General features: G+C 50.0%; 1 protein-coding gene across 1 annotated transcript in view; it reads right to left on the bottom strand.

Annotated features, from left to right (window-relative positions):
- Positions 1 to 1,711: 1,711 nt before the first annotated feature.
- The window catches only part of RYK (receptor like tyrosine kinase), a gene marked incomplete at its 5' end in the record, with an annotated part of 67,529 nt that continues 48,195 nt past the window's right edge, over positions 1,712 to 21,045 (bottom strand). Inside the window, 6 exons of the mRNA XM_084267734.1 lie at positions 1,712 to 2,822; positions 3,653 to 3,789; positions 6,589 to 6,748; positions 10,260 to 10,369; positions 12,925 to 13,057; positions 15,362 to 15,431. Of these exons, the coding sequence (XP_084123860.1) occupies positions 2,711 to 2,822; positions 3,653 to 3,789; positions 6,589 to 6,748; positions 10,260 to 10,369; positions 12,925 to 13,057; positions 15,362 to 15,431 (722 nt within the window). The 3' untranslated portion in view covers positions 1,712 to 2,710. The remainder of the gene's footprint in view (positions 2,823 to 3,652; positions 3,790 to 6,588; positions 6,749 to 10,259; positions 10,370 to 12,924; positions 13,058 to 15,361; positions 15,432 to 21,045) is intronic.

Raw genomic sequence — 21,045 nt, 5'->3', positions numbered from 1 at the left:
AAGCTGCCAGGAACATTCTCCCTGCAGAAAGGCCGAATTTCCAGGCTCCACCCAAGCGACCAGGGTCCCTGAGAGCTTTCCTAAGGCGACAGAGACAGGACCTACTGCACACAGCAGCAAACTGCTGGCACAAAAGCATCTGGAGTCCTGTGCCCAGAGCTGGGGCCCAACACAAGGAAGATGTGGGGCTGTTGGAGAGGGGTCAGAGGAGCCACAGAGATGCTCAGAGGGCTGGAGCAGCTCCCCTATGGAGAGAGGCTGAGGGAGCTGGGCTGGTTCAGCCTGGAGAAGAGAAGGCTGTGGGGGGACCTCATTGCAGCCTTCCAGTCCCTGAAGGGAGCAGAGGAACAGGAGGGGAATCAGCTTGTTAAAGGGCAGAGACTGGCAGGACAAGGGGGATGGAGGGAAGCTGAAGGAGGGAAGGTTTAAATTAGATATTAGGGGGAAGCTCTTTCCAGAGAGAGTGGTGAGGGGCTGGAACAGGCTGCCCAGAGAGGGGGTGGGTGCCCCATCCCTGCGGGTGTTCAAGGCCAGGTTGGCTGGGGCCCTGGGCAACCTTGTGTAGCTCCAGGCCTGGAGGTTGGTGTCCCTGCCTGTGGCAGGGGGTTGGAGCTCTGTGATCCTTGGGGTCCCTTCCAGCCCAGACCAGTCTATCATTCTATGAAAACTCACTGCTACCCTGGGTCCAGTACCTTCCCACAAGGCACCTCCTCAAAGTAGCTCTGCTGTCACCACACACCCACCTGGGCTGGAACCCCGGCGGTGACACATGCTGCCATCAGCGTAGGGTTTCCCAGACCACCCAGTAGCACCTGCACTTTGACACTGAACCGCTGCTCAGGCTCTACTGACGTGCCTCTGGAGTAGAACAGCAACACCAAACACAGAGGTGAGGTGTCACTGCCACAGGGCAGCTGTTGAAGCCACACCACCCTGAGAAGCACACACCACTTCCACCCTGGGCTCTTCTCCAGTCTCAGGTAAATCTCACAGCTCTGACCTCCGGAGATCCCATGGGGATGCTGATCTGGACACCACCCCCACTGAAAGATTCACCAGCCAAGTTGTCATCAACAAGCAGCTTCCCCCTGCGCCTCCAGAGCCAAGGAAATGGTTTCAACTCAAACACACACAGCCCACCAAGACACCCCCACACCCGAGCCAGCAGGAAGATTTCCTTCTAGGCTGAAGCAGGAGCTGGGTCCCTGACCACAGGCAGCTCCAGAGCCCATGGGGTCCAACCCCCTGCCAAAGCAGCTCCCTAGGACAGGGCACACAGGGCGGTGTCCAGATGGGGCTGGAATCTCTCCAGAGAAGGAGACTCCACACCCCCTGGGCAGCCTGTCCCAGGGCTCCCTCACCCTCACTGGGGAAAAGTTCTTCCCCATGTTGCTGTGGAACTCCCTGTGCTCCAACTTGCAGCCATTGCCCCTTGTCCTGTCTCCACAGACACGGAAAAGGGGCTGCCCATTGCCCCCTGTGTCCCACCCTTCAGGTATTGATCCCCATTGATCAGATCCCCTCTCAGGCTGCTTCTCTCCAGGCTGAGCAGCCCCAGCTCACCCAGCCTTTGTTGAGCAGCAAGGACCAGCTGTGTGGGCAGACAGGCAGGTGACCCACCGTGACTTCTTACCGACTCCAGCCCGACCACCACCAGCCTGCACGATGGCTGCACAGGGCAATGTGAGGGACCAAGCTTCCACATCAGACATAATAGAAAAACATTCTTTACTCTGCAAGTGTCTTTACAAATATATATTTATATATTTAAGCCCATTTCAGGCCATAAAAGCCCATAGAAAACAACCAGTACCTTTTGGAACAAGAGAAACTTGGATCCAGAAGTCTGAGGTGAAAGACTCCCACATGAGGGCTGCTTTGGCGCTTCTCTGAAGGCCTCTATTTAGCACATAAAACCATCTTAAAAATCACATCACCCTTTTACCTGCAAGGAGGGGCACCATTCTTACCCCAACCTTTAACTACTCTCCACATGAGGTAAACTGGAATCACTTTTATATAATCACTTAATGCTTTAAAAGGGGGTGTGTGGGTGTGGGGGGGTGTATCCTGAAGACCAGCTTTTCCAAAACACATTCCTGAACGGGTTTTAAAAGCAAAATAAAGTAGGATGCCACTTGTGGATCCACCCACAATGGGCCCGTTGTCTCAAAATAGAAGTAGTTGATACTAAGAAGCTATTCCAGATACATACAAGTACAAACACTAGAGCTGGTCACAAAGATTCAGGTTTCAACATTTTTAAAAAGCAGGGAAATGCTCTACAAAGTGAATTTGCATCCGTTCCCCCATCCTCATGGTTCCTCACCAGGTCCATATACTCTTCTGCAAAGGGAATCATCATCATCATCACCATGTGTCTGTTGTAAGAGTGCAAAGTCCATCCAAATCCTGTGTGTAAGGTCACTATTCACTACACTTTAAAAATCCCGATGGCAAATGACAAGGTCTCCATTTAACTCAGCAAAAAGTGATACCTAGAAAATATCCAATATCAGGAGGTCTCAGGAAAAAACAAAACTCTTCTGACTACTAAAGCATTCTAAGGCACAGTGTTTGGGAAGAAGTGCTTTCTCCCTTTGGTGTTGCTTTATACACATCAGGTGTGCGAGTCCGAGCGACGGCGGGAGCTGCGGGTGTGCGCCGTGCCTCCCCCCAGCCAGCGGACTGAGCCGCTGCTCCTGCTGCTTCAGACGTAGGCTCCCAACGCCGCGTGGAATTCCGTTAAACATTGCACCAGCTGCTGAAACTTGGGTCTTTCTTCAGGATCTAGGGCCCAACAGCAGGCCATCACAGCAAACCTGGGGGACAGACAAAGGGATGGTGTGGCTAGGGAAGGCAGGTGACCACCGTCCCAGCCTGGACACAAACCCAGCATCTCCTGCTAGAAAACACGCAGGGCCAAGAGAGAGGAGGATGCTCCTGTCTCTTCCAAGGGTGATGCCCAACAGCCCCTTTCAAAGGCAGCACTGCAGCCATCCACACACATGCTGGGATGGGAAGCGCTGGTCTGGCTTCAGAGATGAGCGAGAGGCGATCCCAGGGGAAGCAACACACACCCCAGGGGAAACTGCTCAACTCCTGTAAAAGCCCAGCTGGAGGTGCTTCCATGGCAGGCTCATGGAAAGGGGATTGGGGAGAACACGGGAGGCAGAAGGCAGTGCCCACACCCTCCTGTTCTCTTACAGCATCAGGATGAGAAACACACCCCGAGCACTGCCAGTTTAACCCCACTCCATACAAGTCTTACCCAGAGAGCAGACGTGCCCCCTGCCTACAAACCTGGCAGCTTCCACACCGCAGCCCCACAAGCAACCGAGCTGAAGACCCCCTGGTCCCTTTGCTGCCACCTCCTCCCATCCTGTTCATCAGCCCCATTTCTTCCACAGGCCAGAATCAGGCAAAGCGCTGGGTCAGGATTAAATTACACTTGACAACAACAGAGGGTTGAGTTTCAGCCCAATGTCCTATACACAGGTCACTGAAGCCACACAAATACTTACACTGGGCTCAGCCTAACAGGCGGAGCAAACAGGCCGGGGGCAGGCAAACCCAACTCTTTCTTTGCTAAGCCTGGCTTAACATGCTGGTTACAAACCAGACCTTTTATATTCCCTCCAAACCCACTTACAGTTCATCAGGGCAGTTGATTGGCTGAGCTATTCGATAGCCATCCTTTAAATAAGCAGCCATCTCAAAGGGATCGATATCGACATACGGAGTCTGTCCTAATGTCATCAGCTCCCACAGCGTTACTCCGAAGGCCCACTAGAAAGAGAGAGAGAGAGAGAGAGCACAGCCTTAACAGAGCACACTGGATTTTGAGAGCTCTTTCAAAATCAGTCAGGAGGAAGAATACACGGAGTAGGAAAGTGTTACAGAAGTGTTACACCTATAGCTGAGTTCGGTGTGACAATGGTTTGTGCTGCACAGGGACAATTACAGACCGCAGAGCAGGTGCTGAGGTGAATTAGGATCTTTATGCACAGAGATTTAGGTGCTAAAAGAGGAAAAATAATCATGTATTTGCTGCATTTTCCCAGTACAACACTGCAAAAGGCTCAACAGATCTGAGGAACGCTAAGCACAGTAGGACATTGCAAACAGATCTGAGGAACATCAAGCACTAAACTCAGGGCTTTGAAAAAAATTAACAATTTTGCATTACATTTTACAGCTTCAAAGCAGTACAGGAGATTCCTCAAGAGCAACATGAAATCCAAAGGTTCAGAAGAGCAGGCTGAAGGACACCATGGCTTTTCTAAAGCAAAGTCTGGAGCTCACGTTCAGGAGGAGCACTCGCAAGAAAGAGGTTTCATCTAAGTGAACCTGACAGCTGGCTCAGCCTTCGACACACCATTCAGCCAGCACCACTTGCCAGAAGGAGCTTAAGGTGATGACAAAAATTAATCAATCAATCAATGAATCCACGTGTGAGCACAAGGAAGATGATTTACTAACCGGTATCGAGAGACAAAACACAGATGGTGCTGATACGGCGCGGGGATGATTCACCGCTGCGGTTACAGGCGCTGGGGGCAGGGCGATTGATTAAGGAGGGGCAGAAGGCTGAAAGCCTCGAAAGAGTCTTGGTTTTACTCAAAGGAAACCCCCCCCTGCTACCTGAGCTAAGCCTGAAGGAAGGGGTGCTGCTGGTGCACACCAAGGGGAAGCTCAGAGGGCAGCGTGGTGTCTGGGAAGGCAGGGAAGGACAGGCTCCACGGAAAATGGCAAGGGGTGAGCTTGCTGCGCCAGGGAAGTGAGATCTGAGCAGAGCTGCTTTGGGAATATTGCTCTTTCTGATTCCTTAAGCAGCTGCATAAAGAGGTGCAGAGCATCAAGTCCAATGGAGGGGAGAAAAATCCCTCCCCAGAACTGAAATCCAGCAGGAATCCAGCGTGTTTTGTTTCCCTGCGCTCTGGCTGACCGACAGAGCTGCTGGCAGGGGAGGAACACATGGGGGATGTTTCAAGCCAGCAACGCCATTTTAAAGAAACCCATCCAAAAAGCCAGCCTAGAACACAGGCCAAGCACATCAACACACCCCACCCCAGCTGCCTGCAACCGCTCTCACACCGGTTGGAAGTTACACACAGACTGGTGAGGGGTTTTGTTCCCAGCAAGCAGACAGGAACGGATCACACCACCTTTGTGAGCAGCACCCAGGGAAACGCAAAGCCAGCACCTAGGGCAGCTGGTACTTTCTGCACCGTGCCCATCTTCTCACCCTGCAGATCTCAGCCAACTCCCTACGCAAAGGGGAGGACTCTGGATTAGAAGAGGAGCTGCTTTTATCCCTGCAGGATGCAAGGAGGAGCGTGGGGTTACGCAGCACAGCCTGTGTGCTGAACTGCACTTGAGCTCCCTGAACCGGTCTGACACTGAGGTGCCTCCATCCCAGCAGAATTCCACACTTGGCTGCTGGTGTCACCTGAGGGTTTATTTCCAAGTCCATTCTTCACAAGCAGCCAAAGTTTTTGTGTTCCAGATTTTCAGAAATCAACTTCTAATTGATCCCATTTAGTAGGATAGAAACGTGCTTTCCGAGGCAGCTCCCCGCTCTCTGCCCTGTCCCGTTCTCAGGCTGGGTACAACACAAAACCCCACACGCTCCCCAGTGAGCACAGAAGCATTTCTGGAGCAGGGCTCACTCCTTCCCTGGAGACAGTGTCAGCAGACACCAGGGGAGCAAGGGATGTTGACCTTGACTTTGGCAAAGCCTTTGCTGTTACCTGCCACAGCATCCTCATACCACATCAGGGAGATGTTGACACTGAAGTGGCTGTCTTGCTGGACTCGAACTGCTGATACTAGCTGTAGTAGTCCCACTAACAGCTGGTTACCAGCTCAGAAATCAACACTGTTGTGTCTTCAGTAACAATGTGGACTCTGGGGAAGATCATGGATGACACGAAGCTGGGCAGAGCGGCTCACGGGCCAGAGGACAGGGTTCTGCAGAAGGACCTCAGGAAGCTGGAGAAACCTCTTCCATGAAAGAAGCTGCTTTCCATCAACGTTCATGGCAAGCTAATGCCAAGTCCTGCATCTGGGAGGGAACAGCTCCGCAGGGCAGGACCAGTTGGGGCTGGCCATCTGGACAGCAGCTTCAAAGAGAAGGACCTGCTGAACTAGTCCAACGCATCAGCAGCTCGGCCATGAAGGGACAGAAGCCAGCTGCACTCTACACTGTGCTGGCATCAGCATAGCCAGCAGGTCAAGGGAAGCAATTCCTCCCTCCTTTGCCTGTGAGGCTGCAGCCCAAGCACTGCTGTGGGCTCTGGCAGCAGACAAGCCCCAGTACAGAGGGCTCACCGAATTTAATTCCCTTTTCTGTTCACATGACTGTGGGGGAACAGGGTGTGACAGACAATTCTGCTGTGCAAGAAAGCCCTGCTTAACCTTTGAACTCCCTGCACGAGCAGGAAGCAGGTACACAGATGCTGAACCACTTACCTACTCAGTGCCATCATTCTCCAACGGCTGAAAAAGGGGGAAATGTCAACAAAATACATTTAAAAAATACAAGAGGGGACAAAAAAACCCCCACAACCCCAACAAACAACTTACCACATCACTAGCACTGGAAAATTCATTGTTAACCAGGCTTTCCAGAGCCATCCATCGAACTGGTCTGTTCTCATTATCTCCCAGGCAGTGGTAGTCCATGGGAAACAGGTCTCGAGATAGCGCGTTGTCTGTTATCTTAACCTGAAGTGCATCGTCAATGCTGAGTGGAGAGAACAGAAGTGTTTAGGAAATTTGGCATCACAGCTTTACAGAAAATATCTATGCTCAAGTTCCAGGCTCAGGATTTAACTAGGGAACGTTAATCACACTATCTCCATTTCAAAGGACTGGAATCCTTCTAGAGCAAAGCATCCTGGGCTCCATCAGCAGAGGGGTGGCAGCAGGGACAGGGAGGGGATTGTCCCTCTCTGCTCTGCCCTCAGCTGGAGTCCTGTGCCCAGAGCTGGGGCCTCAATACAAGAAAGATGTGGGGATGTTGGAGAGGGGTCAGAGGAGCCATGGAGATGCTCAGAGGGCTGGAGCAGCTCCCCTATGGAGAGAGGCTGAGGGAGCTGGGCTGGGTCAGCCTGGAGAAGAGAAGGCTGTGGGGGGACCTCATTGCAGCCTCCCAGTCCCTGAAGGGAGCAGAGGAACAGGAGGGGAATCAGCTTGTTAAAAGGCAGAGACTGGCAGGACAAGGGGGATGGAGGGAAGCTGAAGGAGGGAAGAGTGAGATGAGATATTAGGGGAAAGTTTTTTGCAGAGAGAGTGGTGAGGGGCTGGAACAGGCTGCCCAGAGAGGGGGTGGGTGCCCCATCCCTGGGGGTGCTCAAGGCCAGGTTGGATGGAGCCCTGGGCAACCTTGTGTAGCTCCAGGCCTGGAGGTTGGTGGCCCTGCCTGTGGCAGGGGGTTGGAGCTCTGTGATCCTTGGGGTCCCTTCCAACCCAGACCACTCTGGGATTCTATGAGCAAAACCCTTCAAGGAATCCTGGCTACTCGATTCCCTATCCTGGCTGTCTTTTTCTCTTAGGCTAGCCCAGGATTTCTCATCCTGCAGCTCAGAGCTCAGCTCCCTCCTGCATTTCCCACAGACAAGTAGCAACAGGTGCTCTATGAACTGATTTTTGCTGTCAGCATCTCTGGATCACATGTACGGCACCAAAAGCAGAGGCAGACTTTGGCCTGGGGGAGGAGGGAGCCCAGCAGGGAGACGAGCTGTCTGGACTGCCGGCCCTTTGCACACCAAGGGCAGGAGGCAACAGATTCACTGCACAGAAGTGAAAGGTCAGCACAAGGCAACTTCCCTGGAGCACTGGCAATGATCTTTGTCTCCTCTTGTACCACATCAACATGTTCACCAGAGTGGAAGAGCAACAGGAACTGGGAAAAGTCGCTAAGGAACTGGATCAAACAGAGCATCCTTACCCAGTGCAAGAGCCAGGAAAGACTCTGCTGGTCCAGCGTGGTGGCACTGGGGTGGCTTCAGTATGGATCTCCCTGCACCCTGACCCAGCATTTGCTACACCAACACTGCCTGATGCCAGAGGTACAACTGGTGCAGCAAGGATAAAAGGATATCCTGGGGCAAGCACCGGGGCTTAAGTGTCCCCCAGCTTTTTCTCTTAGCCCCTGGGATGCAGTGTCTGCAGCTCTGTTGGCTCTGGCTGGGACATCTGAAAGCTGGCACTCGAGGGGGGCTGAGTGGCTGCAGGGGCAGAAGCACCAAGGACAAACCCACAGCCAGAGTGACCCCAACAACCCTGGGGGCCAGGCAGGGAAGTCAGCCTGGATTTCAGGAGCAGGACCTGTCCCTGTGTTGGAAGCATCTCCCATGTTTATTACTGATTGCCAAGCCAGGCGTTCAGCACTGTAAGGCACACCAGGGGCACGGCCCCAAGGCAGAGCACAGGCCAGAAGGCACACCGAAGATTCAGGAACATGCTCCACTCTCTACACCCCTGCAGCAGCAGAGGACAGGGCCAGAGAAAACTCTGCAGGCAAAAAGCCTCCCAGATTACACCCAATGCAGCAACTCTTCAGTTTATCAATCATATTTTCATACAAAAACTGAGCAAATGACCAGACCCTGAGAGATTTTATTTTCTTCCCAAGTTAAAAGCAGCTGAAGGCTGCAAGAGGTGCATCCATCTCAAGCAATCCAGTGAGGATGTACCAGTCCCTAAATTAAATTCTTTATGATAAAGCAAAGCTCATCAAATGTCAAAATCACCTTTAATAGCCAATTTCAGGTTAGACTTTATATTCAGCAGCAGGTCAGTCACCTCATTAGAGCTTACTTCACTGACCGGTAATTTACAGACAGCTCTGGGGTATAACCTGAGCTCTGTTCTTTCACCTTCCCTTTCCCTGCTAGTTCATCACTCAACCAGTGCTCATCCTTTGGGAGGGGGGAAGGCAGAAAGGAGAAGTGTCTCACCAAATCACGGGCTTGAATTCAGGACTAGAAACATGAACTCCAAGAAGTACCTCTGGAATTATGATGTTACTTGCAGACACAAGATGACTAACTGCCCCACTGGGTATTTTCAGGCACCAGGTTTAACACTTTCTGTATTTCCCCTTATTGGGAACAAAAGTAGGTGGAGAATGAGCAGTTGGGAAACACTCAGACCACCAACTCATTCAATGATACTGGTCTGAGCGTTCGGCTACACAGAAGCCACCAAACACCTGGAACACACTGAGAGCACATTCCAGTCAGAAGATGATCTCAAACCTGACCTGGCCATTCCTGCCTTGACAGAGCATATTCCTAACTATCCATCATTCAGAAATAGTGTGGCCAGCAGGTCTGTGGAGGTTATCCTGCCCCTGTACTGGCCACGGGTGAGGCTGCACCTCGAGTGCTGGGTCCAGTTCTGGGCTCCTCACCATCAGAAGGACATTGAGGTCCTGCAGCGAGTGCAGAGAAGGGCAACCAGGCTGGGGAAGGGGCTGGAGGACAAATCCTCTGAGGAGCAGCTGAGGGAGCTGGGGGTGTTCAGCCTGGAGAAGAGGAGGCTGAGGGGAGACCTTCTCCCCACCTCCCCTGCCCTGCCAGGAGGGTGCAGAGAGGTGAGCGATGGTGTCTTCAGCCAGGGGACAGGAGATGGGACAAGGGCCAAGGGGCTCAAGCTGCCCCAGGGCAGGGTCAGCTCAGATGTGAGGGAGAAGTTCTTCCCTGGCAGAGTTGTCAGGGCCTGGCACAGGCTGCCCAGGGAGGGGGCTGAGTCCCCACCCCTGGGTGTGTTTAACAGGCAGGTAGATGAGGTGCTCAGAGATATGGGTCAGCACAGGACAGGAACAGTTGGACTTGATGATCTTAAAGGTCTTTTCTAGCCTTGTGAGTCTGTGAACCAGGAAATCTATCAGCAATCAAAGCCATCTGCAGAAAAATCTATCCATCAGTGAACAGCTAAAGACAGTCAAGTTGTTACCAAAGTTTAAGGGAAGTTTAAATATTCTTCAGGCTTTTGAAATCAAATAAGGACAGACAAAACCTAGCTGAAGGACTCAGGATGAGGACATTCTGCTCTGTTGAAAGCCACACTTCCTGCTTCACCTCCTGTAGAGGAAAACAAGAATACTGACCCAAAATTTTGGTGGAAAATATACTGCTGCTAGGTGTTTTTTTCAAGCAGAGATCAGATAAATTGAAGAAAACCCTTCCTAGCCCTAGCCAGTGCCCTGGCACTGCCAGCACGAGGACTGTCCCCCACTCAGCACTTACACGCAGTTTCTAGCAGCCAGGTCTTTGTGAATGACCTCCCGTCTGGCCAAGTAACTCATTCCACAGGCAATCTGAATGGCCATATGTACAAGATCCTGCTGGGAAATTGCCTGCAAGAGGACAGAAGAACAATTAATTCAGTACAGTCACCACAAACCCACAAACCCAGTGCCTGCTGGGTTGGCAATATCCTACCCTCCCCTTTCCTTTAGCTCTCTAGTACCTTACTACAGACACTACCCCCCATCTAAAACTTACTTTATTCTAAATTTTAATTATTTTTTTTTAGAGACAAACATTTCCAATTGGCACCTGCCTGACTGGTCCATGGCTTAGTGGTGAACACAGGCAGAACCAGTCCAGTTTATCCTTCTCATCCAGCTTTTTTCACTTTGTTTCTCATGAAACCAAGTAATTTTCAGGCAACAGAGCACAAACAGCAAAGCTCTTGCTGCTATCTGTTGTTGGAAACAAGTATCAAAGGCTGCTGCTTCACCTTTCACAGCTTCACAGTCCTGTATAAATGAAACCCTTGCACACATTTATCCCCCAGGTTCACTCCTCTCCGCTTCTGTGGTGTTCCACACACTGCACCATGGAGGTGGACACACTGAAGGTACAAGATCGGGGTTCAAATAAACTATGTGACAGATTAAAACAGTAGGAAATCAGCTTCTTCATTAACAAGTTGTTCTTCACAACAACAGCCAGGTACTATTTCAGAGAACTCAAAGAGTTGACTAGGTATCTGCAGGAGAGCTCTGGCTTCAGTGGGTAACGTCCCATTGTTCGATAGCTGAGGTGGTGTCCTGGTTTTGGCCAGGATAGTTAATTCCTTTCCAGCAGCCAGTGGAATGTTGTGTTTGGGAGTTGGGATGAGAGCAGTGCTGATAGCACCCTGATGCTTTCAGTTGTTGCCAAGTCAGGGACTTTTCAGTTGTTCGTATTTCCCTACTAATGAGAAAGAAGGTGGGGGGCACCCAGGGATCTGGGAGGGGACACAGCCAGGGAAGGTGACCCAAACTGGACAGAGGGGGGTATTCCATGCCAATTATGTCATGGTCCTTTATGCTTATCCCTTTATGCTTAAAGGGGGCTGGTTGGTGGAGGAGCAGGCAGCTCCAGGACACAGAGTTTTGGGGACAGGCTGGTGTTGGGATGGCTCTGAGCTGCATGGCTGGAGCTGTGTGGTTCAGTGAGAAACCACATCGTGTGTCACCAGTCTCATATTTTGCTATGAAGTCCTGTTATTATTATATGTATTTTTCTGCTATCCCAGTAAACTCTCCTTATCCCAACCCACAAGGGTGTGGTTTCTCTGGTTCTCCCTCCCTTTCCCCCTCCCTCAATTCCCACCCCCACTCCCCCTTAAAGAGTGAGTGGCTGCGTGGTGCCCGGCTCTTGGCTGGGGCAGAGCCACAACAGGTCTGGTCACACCTAGCCATGAAGGGAGAGAACACAGATCATAAACACCATTTCTCCTTAAATCATTGGGAAGGGATATTAGTGCACTAACACTCAGACTGAGCAGCAAACCCAGTCAAAGCAAAGCTGAGAGATCCCAGGGGCTTATCACAACTTATCAATTACCAGAGGAAGGTGCCTGTGCTAGTTTAAAATCCAGGGGGTGACAGGGACAAATGCTGACCTCTGGAAGTAACGTTTCAGTCTGGGCTTCATTTAGGCTAAGTTTTGTTAGCCTGCTCCTAACAAGAAGGATGGTTTTGCATCACTAAGCACTTCTTCAGATTCCTAAAGAGAAGCTAAATGTATTTTCACCAGCAGTATTTTCTCTCTCGCCTCTCATGACACTGGCAGGACATGAGGGATGGAAGGAAGGAAGGTTTAGATTAGATATTAGGGGGAAGTTTTTTACAGAGAGAGTGGTGAGGGGCTGGAAGGGGCTGCCCAGAGAGGGGGTGGGTGCCCCATCCCTGGGGCTGTTCAAGGCCAGGTTGGCTGGGGCCCTGGGCAACCTTGTGTAGCTCCAGGCCTGGAGGTTGGTGGCCCTGCCTGTGGCAGGGGGTTGGAGCTCTGTGACCCTTGGGGTGCCTCCCAGCCCAGCCCAGGCTGTGATTCTGTGACACATGCACAACAAGTTCCCCTGAAGCTGTACAGTCTGAATGCTGCAGGGCACCCACAGCAGCGCGAAAACAATCCGAGATCACTTCCTTTAGCGTCAGAAGTTAAATCAATCCAGTCATTTCCTTAATAGCAGATATACAGCAGCACCTTAAAAGTTTCACACAAGTGCTTTGTGCTCAGTATAGAACAATGAAAAACTGCAGTAAAGGCATAAACTCTTCATTATACCAGAAAAATACTCAATAAATGTGAAACTTCTCCATACACCATTTTCCCCCTGTGTAGTCTCACTTAAACACACAACCATACAGCATTTTCTCTATTTCTAATTATTTTTTAAGATGTCCCAGCTACTGCCCTAGTAAGAGTTTAACTCAGCTTCACAGGCTCTGAACGTAACCAGCTGAGAACATTTTCCTTGTATGAATCAAGACAAACACTTGGCAATCCACGTGCCAACTATTTCACTGACCCAACCAAGCAGGTGAATCCTGAGACCCATTTCTTGTAAGGCACATAACACAGGTGACAAACCAAAGCTGAGTTTAATGGGCAAGAAGCCAGAGATTGCTGAGCCTACCTGAGGATTGTTGGCCTCCACCAGCTTGCACTGTCGCAAGAACAGCTTAAGGTTCCCCCAGTTCATGTATGGCAGCAGCACCATCGGCTTCTCTCCCTCTTCTATACAGACATGAGTGATAGGTAGCAGGTTCCTGGTAGGCAAGGAGACAAATTCCTAATTTTATAAAGCTGAAATGCCATGATAAAAACCTTCTCAACCCCTAAATGCGTTAAGCAGAAGTAATTCAAACATGTAAGAAAAGCCTTGATCTTGCACTACAGACTGCAGAGCACAAGGTCCCCAAACAGTTGAAGCCCTGGCCATTAAAACAAATAAAATCACAGAATCACCAGGTTGGAAAAGACCTTTAGATCATCAAATCCAACCATTCCCATCCTAAGCTAAACCAGATCCCTGAGCACCTCATCTCCCCTCTGTTAAACACACCCAGGGGGTGACTCAGCCCCCTCCCTGGGCAGCCTGTTCCAGGCCCTGACAACTCTGACAGGGAAGAACTTTTCCCTCCCAGCTGAGCTGACCCTGCCCTGGCCCAGCTTGAGCCCATTGCCCCTTGTCCCATCTCCTGTCCCCTGGCTGCAGAGACCATCGCCCACCTCTCTGCACCCTCCTGGCAGGGCAGGGGAGGTGGGGAGAAGGTCTCCCCTCAGCCTCCTCTTCTCCAGGCTGAACACCCCCAGCTCCCTCAGCTGCTCCTCATGGGATTTGCCCTCCAGCCCCTTCCCCAGCCTGGTTCCCCTTCCCTGGACTCGCTCCAGGACCTCAATGTCCTTCTGATGTTGAGGAGCCCAGAACTGGACCCAGCACTCGAGGTGCGGCCTCACCAGTGCCCAGTACAGGGGCACCATCCCCTCCCCAGACCTGCTGGCCACACTGGTTTTGATACAAGCCAGGATGGCATTGGCCTTCCTGGCCAAGACCTATATGTATATATACACACACATATGTGTGCATATATAAATACATACACTATTTTTTTTTTTGAGTACTTTTCCAGTGAGAACAACCCTTCCAGATGTTCTCCCTTGGTTCAAAAGGGCTGAAAAAGGTCTATGAACACCAGTTATCCTCTACATTGAGCAGCGACACACGCTCAGCTTGGAAACACATCGTTCTCAACGTAACTAATGTCTACAAAACATACAGCTCCACTGCAGAGTGGCTTCAAATAAATCACAGCATCCTGTCTGAGCCACCTCAAAATGGCAGGAGAGAAGGTTTTCTTTTACTTTTGAACCAACTAAACATTAAATTGCATCCTAAACACAGTCATATCTGTTTTACCAGAGATAGTTTACTCCTCAGATAACCCCCTCACTACGTACCCACATAGCTCTGCCTTCAATCTCAAAGTTATCCAGGCCCCAGCTTTACAGCCACTGTGCAGGAAAAAAGTGCTTTTTGGACTCTTTTTTTTTTTAATAGTTTGCTTTGTGAGAGGGAGGGGAAGAGCTGATTGGAACGATGTGAGGTATTTCATTTTAGGTATGTTTCCCCAAGGAGCTGCTCCTCCCAATAGGATCCTGTATCTTAGGCAAGGTCTTCACTACAAGAACTCTTAGAAAAGCAACTTTTAAACACGCTGTAGCTAGAACTAAGAATTCCACTTCTGCTATTTTTTGCTTCCTAAAAAAACCCTAAATCAATTATTAGTGTAGGAATTTGATGATGAGCGTAGGTTTCTTCTTACCACATCCTTGCCAGGAATGAAGACTTAGGGCCAATTTCAGCCTTTAATCCAAGCTGCAAACCTGCCACCAGCTCAAGCTGTTTGGGGCATCAATAAAGCCATCACCCCACAACCCCACACCATTAATCCTTACAAAATAAACATTACCACGTCACGCCAGGACAACAACGTGCACGAGTCCTGAAAAGCATTTCCTTGTCTCCACGAGGGGTCTCAGTCACAGGGCTTTACTACACCACGTAGGGAATCATAAATACAACAAGCCAGGTGAGTAAATCAGCTGAACTGACAATCAGCTGGCGTGGATACACGAAGCCTCAGCATTACTAAGAGCCCAACCCCTTTAACAACCAGGCTGGGCAAGAACGAGCACAACCCAGCACGTGCCTGCGGCCCCATTTCCTGCAATAAGGCCACATGGAAGGACTGTCACCCTGTGTTTCACTGCAAGGTCTGGAAAACCAAAGGGATTCCTCATTTCCCTGCATGCTGCTGTTCAGTTTTACTGACTGTGCAGCTAGGAAAATAAAAAAGTTTGTAAGCAATAAGGAGCACAGCTAAAATCCTGCAGTCTGAAGCGATGCAAAACCAGTTCCAGCTCTTAATGGCTTAAAAAAACCCGACTTCAAACATACAAGATGCAGGTGAATTGTGAAAATGAGTTCCCCTCTCCCAAGGAAGCTTGAAGCACAAGTATTTTCAGCTGGCACAGAGAGAGTTTTGCTCTCTAGACACTGCTTGGCTTACCTGTGATGAAGTCCTCTGAGTTTACAGCTTTCGGTCAGCATCATCGTCACCTGTACCTCCGAGGCTTGATCTAAGTCAAAAATGAAAACAAACCACAGATAGAACTTTGGAAGCAAACCAACCTATTAATTAATTTGGTCCAGATTGACAAGGCAATTGAGGTCACTTGGGCACAAGCAGGACTTGTTTGCCATTTAAAAATGGAGTTTAAAAGCCCCGAGTGAGCCAGCCAAGTTGTGAGGACAGGATTTCTGCCTAAACAAACGGGGTGAAGCTGAGAAAGGAAACAACCCCCGCTCCAGGTGGTGACAGCCTGTCCTCCTGCCACTTCCTGACAGCTTCTGGGCAGCGCAGGTCACATCCTGCACACGGGGCTGGTGCTGCTGGAAGAGGGGGGAGCGTGCCATTCGGTTCCCAAAAGCAAGGGAGGGCTTGGAAGATGCTGGCTCACCCCTGGCTCACCAGTACAGGCTTCTGCAGCTCCTTCCCATATCGATGGAGACTGTTTTATTGCTACATTTACTTATTTCCTTGCTCCCTACTTGAAGCACTTGACTCCTGGTAGCCTTGGCAATATTTGCTGTTCCCTTCCCACCTTTCAGAGAAAAAACCCAAACAAATAAAACAAAAGAGAAGCCACTGCTGCCAGCTAAGATCCAAGGATCAGTGCAAACTCCAGTAACACGCAGCCATCAACACCCGCTGGGCAGAGGCAGAAGTGCTGCCTGTCCCCCTTTCCCCACATATCTTTTAGTTTGGGTTCCACCCCACAACTGCCCCATGCAAGAAGCAACAGGGAAGCTTCAGGTGATGGCAGTGAGCTCTGTCCATCCCACCCTCCTCATTCCTGGGTGCACTTTCTGTCCTTCCTTCATGCTAGAACTAGTACTGGTGTGTCTGGGCAGCAAGCTGGCACGGGAAGGAGCCCAGCAAAGGCAAATTAGTTTTCTATATTATGATGAATTTACATATTACAGATGAGTTAAATCAACATTTTACTGCCCTGGAAGAAAGTACTCTGCTCTCTTTCCTACTTCAAGGTCTTCTCCTCCTCGTCCTCCTGGTCTGACACCCTTTCCTAACTGAACTTTTACCCTTGCAAGAGAAAACGTGCCTTTGAGATATGAGCGGTCAGCATGGTCAGTGGAGACAAGCACAAGGGAGGGACAAGCAGCACCAAGCCCAGGGGGAAGCGCAGCTACCCCCTCACAGCAAAGCCAAAGTGAATTCCACAGGCTCTAGCTAATACACAAGTTGGCATGCAAGCTTTCCAGATCTGCTGGAAGCAGAGACAGCTTCAGGCACACCATAGTTCCTGCCCAAGAAGGGTTCATCAAAAGAGTGATCTCGCAAGTCAAGAGCCGGTGAGCCACAAAACAAAACATTGGCCAGGTTGAGAAAGTTCCCCTGAGCCAGAGGAAGGAATGCTAGCCCAAGGGAAATGACTTCAAAGGCTGCTGTACCACCCCTGCACTGAGAGATTAAAACAGAGGTGTAACTTCCAAAGAGGTGCAGAGGCACTAAAAAAGGAGGAGATCAGGAAATGGAGCTTATAAATGCAGACAGAGGTCCCAGGAAGAGGCACTGAACCCTGAGCACGGTTGGAAACCCCTAAGGAGCACCACTGCCTGTCCAGGCCGGAAGGATGAGGACCACCAAGAGCCAAACCACAGCTCTCCAGAGAAGCCCAGACATTAGGTGCATCAAAACAGCACGTTTCCTTGCATCTGGTACCAGGTACCTATGGGGCACGACCAGGTTCTTGCCGCAGAGAAGACATTAAGTAACGGCCTGCAGCCTCTAGCTTGGCCTCCAGCGTATAGAAGCACAAGAAAGAGAAGGTCCTACCTACTGCACAGCAGTAACTCACCACAGCCAACACACCTGAGTGCCAATCCATGGGGCCAGACTTGTTTACAAGCAAACCTGAGATCCTACACTGAACTGAAGTTATAACCAGTACTAACACTCAGTCTTCCTACTACTAAAGGGCAAGAAGCATTAAAAACAGATGTAAAAGCATATTGTAAGAAGTCAGAGGAGCTGCCAGAAGGCTCCTAGGCCACAACTCCAGGTTTAAATGCAGTAATTCCTAGAACTCAACGATCACAGCGTATGAGGAAGGGAGGAAGGAGATTACCAGGTGTGAGTTGACACTGATTATCTCGCTTACTGGCTCTTTAGCCCTGCGCTTGCTTAACTGGTTTGCTTTCAATTCTAAAAGCCACCACACAACAATCTGAAGCTCTAAATCAGAGGTTATTTAAGACAGGCTTTAAAAAAAACAATCTAAATAACGTTAATCAGGTTAGGACACATTCATCTCTTCACGTTACTGCAGTAAGGGATGAGGCTTTTCCATTGAGGCCTTCGCCCTTCTCATCGAGGCCTTCCCTCCTTCCCAATCAAGGCCTTCCCCCTTCCCAATCAAGGCCTTCCCTCCTTCCCAATCAAGGCCTTCCCTCCTTCCCAATCAAGGCCTTCCCTCCTTCCCAATCAAGGCCTTCCCTCCTTCCCAATCAAGGCCTTCCCTCCTTCCCATCACTGTTCTTCAGCAGGCCACAGTTAGGTTTCATTGTTTCCTTTCAGCCCCAAGACGCCCTGCTATAGCGGCCAAGCACCCCAAAGGATGATGGACTCCCACTCAAGTATATATGGAAATGGAAATGTTATCTCATGAAACAGCCCCAGCATCCATATTGTGTTTTCTTATCAATATTATTTCCTTGTTTTCTGTATTGAAAAAGCCTTACACAACCCCAACAGACTCCAGGCGCTCAGAAGAAACAATAGCAGCACAAAACTAATCCTCCTCGGGGTTAGGCCTTTGCCAATTGAAAAAGCACCAAACAACTTCATTATTGTGGTTTCGTGCTAGATAGAATTCAAACCCGAATACAAATCACCACTTCGAGCGATCCTACTCAAAAGAGGGTAAAAAATTACCCAAATAATGCTACTGCAACAGTCCCCACTGCAATCAGACTTCCTTTTATGGCCATTTTCTTCAGTTATAACAACAAAAAGTACATTTAAACAAACTCAGGGCCACGTTCAGCTGATTATAAAGGCTCTTTGAGCATCCAACAGACCGGTCTTCACAGTTTATGACAAAGGGGATTTGGTAATAAGACATGTTAGCACGGAGAAGCCATCCTGCACTGAGACCCCCTGAAAATGAGCCAGACACCCCCCAGCAATTTCGGCTTTGATAGGAAAAACACGAGGTGTTGGAGCAGCGCCTGCGACAGCCATGACAAAGCAATTCCAGCTCGGGGAGATGTTTCTAGAAGGACATACCAAGGTGAATCCCATAGGTTTCCTGTTCCTGCCTGGACCAAAGAGTCATCCCATATTGAAACCCTATATGGGCCTCTGAGCATTACACGTAAGCACACACATACATGGGCACTTTCTTCACACAGCTGTTTGTGTAGCCACACGAAATGAGACCTGAGGAAGGATCTTGTCACACACCCAGCCATGCCCACGGGCTTTTGCAGCTCAGGTTGTTGGTTTGGGGTTTTTTTTTTGTACTGGATCTGTGAAGCAATTTGCTATGACTGCAGCCACGCACACAGCTAAAGGGAACAGGGGCAAAGCCTCCCGGGATGCCAGAAACCTCCTAAATCAGAACAGCTTCAAGCTACAACTGGGGAGGCTGTAGTCTCCCATACATTAAATCTGTGCACCAGGAAAGAGCCTGGACTTTAAGTTAAACACTCCAGAGCAGGGCAACGAGGGCTTGTTCCACAAGTTCTTCAAAGCCCTACAAAAAATAAGGAAAGAAAATTGCCTCTTCCCTCTGAGATGTTAACACTGTCTGTGACTGAGAATATGCCAGTGCTCAGCAACCCTTAGCTGCAACTTCCTGACGGTGAGATGTTGCCACCTCAGTGCTTCTGCGACCTGAAAGAGCATCTCCAGTTTCCATGAAGTGATCATGTACCACCAGCTGAGTACCTGCACAGCCAAGCCTTCAGCACACCTGAGCTAAGAGAAAGATTTCATCGATATCCAGCGGTAATTCTAAATGTTCAGCTTTCAGAAGAGGCGTAAAACCAAGGCTGAGAGAGGTGGAAATGCATTCCCAAACTTGGAAGAAGCTCCTAAAGCACTGGATTTACCCTTTCTGTGCCAAGCCCCTGGCTGCAAGAGCCCACCCTAAGGCACCGAGCAAGAACAAGCTAGGATTTTAGGAAGCTCTGATACAGCTGCAAGTTTATCTCATGATATGACGTCATTTGTATGCAGCCAGGCACAACAGGGCCCTCAGCACCACTGTTTTTATGTAGGAGCCTAATCTCTCCACACAGTTCTGGCAAGCAGCCTGTGTGCCGAGGCCATTCCTGGTTCACAGGCAGAGAAAGCCCCAGTTTAAGTTGTACCAGCTTCTCCAAGGCCGCCTGCAGACTCCACTCTGTGGCTTTGTTGACCATCCCTCATCAGCCAGGCGAGTCATCGCGACACTCACAGCAGAAAAATCTTCCCCCCATTACCACTGGGGGAAGCTGCTCCCCACAACGGCAGGGATCTGCGTTTGGGAGGCAGCAGCAAGCAGAAGAGGGTCACTCCACACCGTCAATGACTTACTAGAGATGAAAAGCAGCAGTTACCTGGGTACTGGAGTGGGTTACCTGGTTAGCTGGCTGGCTGTCAAGACTAACATCTTAAGTCAGACCTCCTAGAACCTCAGCAGAGCACAGCATTAGAAGTTAAAGACTTCACAGCCTACTACTGGTAGTAGCACACAGCCATTTCTTTCAGGTCTGTCAGGAGCAGCTCTGCCAATACTACAGCCAGTAGTCTAAGCTTCCGATAAACACCTTTCCCAAGGTTATGACTTCAGCAGTTGTTTTACCTGGAGCTTTTCTCACCTTTGGACTGTTTGTAATGCCTCATTCCCGGAGGAACTTCCTTCTGCTGGTAGTTCCCAGCGTCACAGCGCTCATACAACCCAGTTCCTACACGTCCAGCGCGTGTGTGACCTGTATTATCTTACACACTCACGGGCTTTGACAAATACAGTGTGACAAAGTCCAGGAGCTCAAGTTATTGAAGGGTGAAAGCACATGGGCAGGCACACTGGCCATGGATTCAGAGCACACAGGAACTGAGAGTGTAGTACTAGAACTGTCCTAAATGGTAAGAAATACCCTGAATACCAACACATCCTTCTTAATTACTGCCCAAGGCAGAATTCCACCCCAGTTCAAAGAGAACATGTGCCTGAATACCACTTCAACCCTTCTGCAGGGGTCTCTGGCTTTTTGGAAGAAATTCAGCACTCAGACTGTGAGTTCACATCTGTGTACACGAGCCTTTAACGGTGCTAGCAGACACTGTCAGAACTTTCTATCACTAGAAGGAGAGACTGCTCAAGGAATGCAAGTAGTGGCACTGATCTGCTTTCCATCAGTGCAAGGGGAGCACAAAGTTATTTAAGGCAGTGAGGAGTTACCGTGGACGCTGGTAGCGCATCCGATGACTTTCTGTCTAACACAGAGGCCAAGGAAAGCACCTTGCTCAGCCTAAGCTCGACTGCATTCATGGGTCTGGACAGGGACAGAGGCACTCAGGTAACAGCTATACCTCCACCCATCAACACCTGTCTGCTTCAGAAGGCAGCCCTGCCTCCGATGGGATTCAAATCTTCCACACACATACAATGGCAACGTAAGGAC

The sequence above is a fragment of the Gallinula chloropus genome, assembly GCF_964237585.1.
Source record: "Gallinula chloropus genome assembly, chromosome: 8".
In the NCBI taxonomy this organism is placed as follows: Eukaryota; Metazoa; Chordata; class Aves; order Gruiformes; family Rallidae; genus Gallinula; species Gallinula chloropus.
This window is presented reverse-complemented; position numbering and strand designations above follow the sequence as displayed.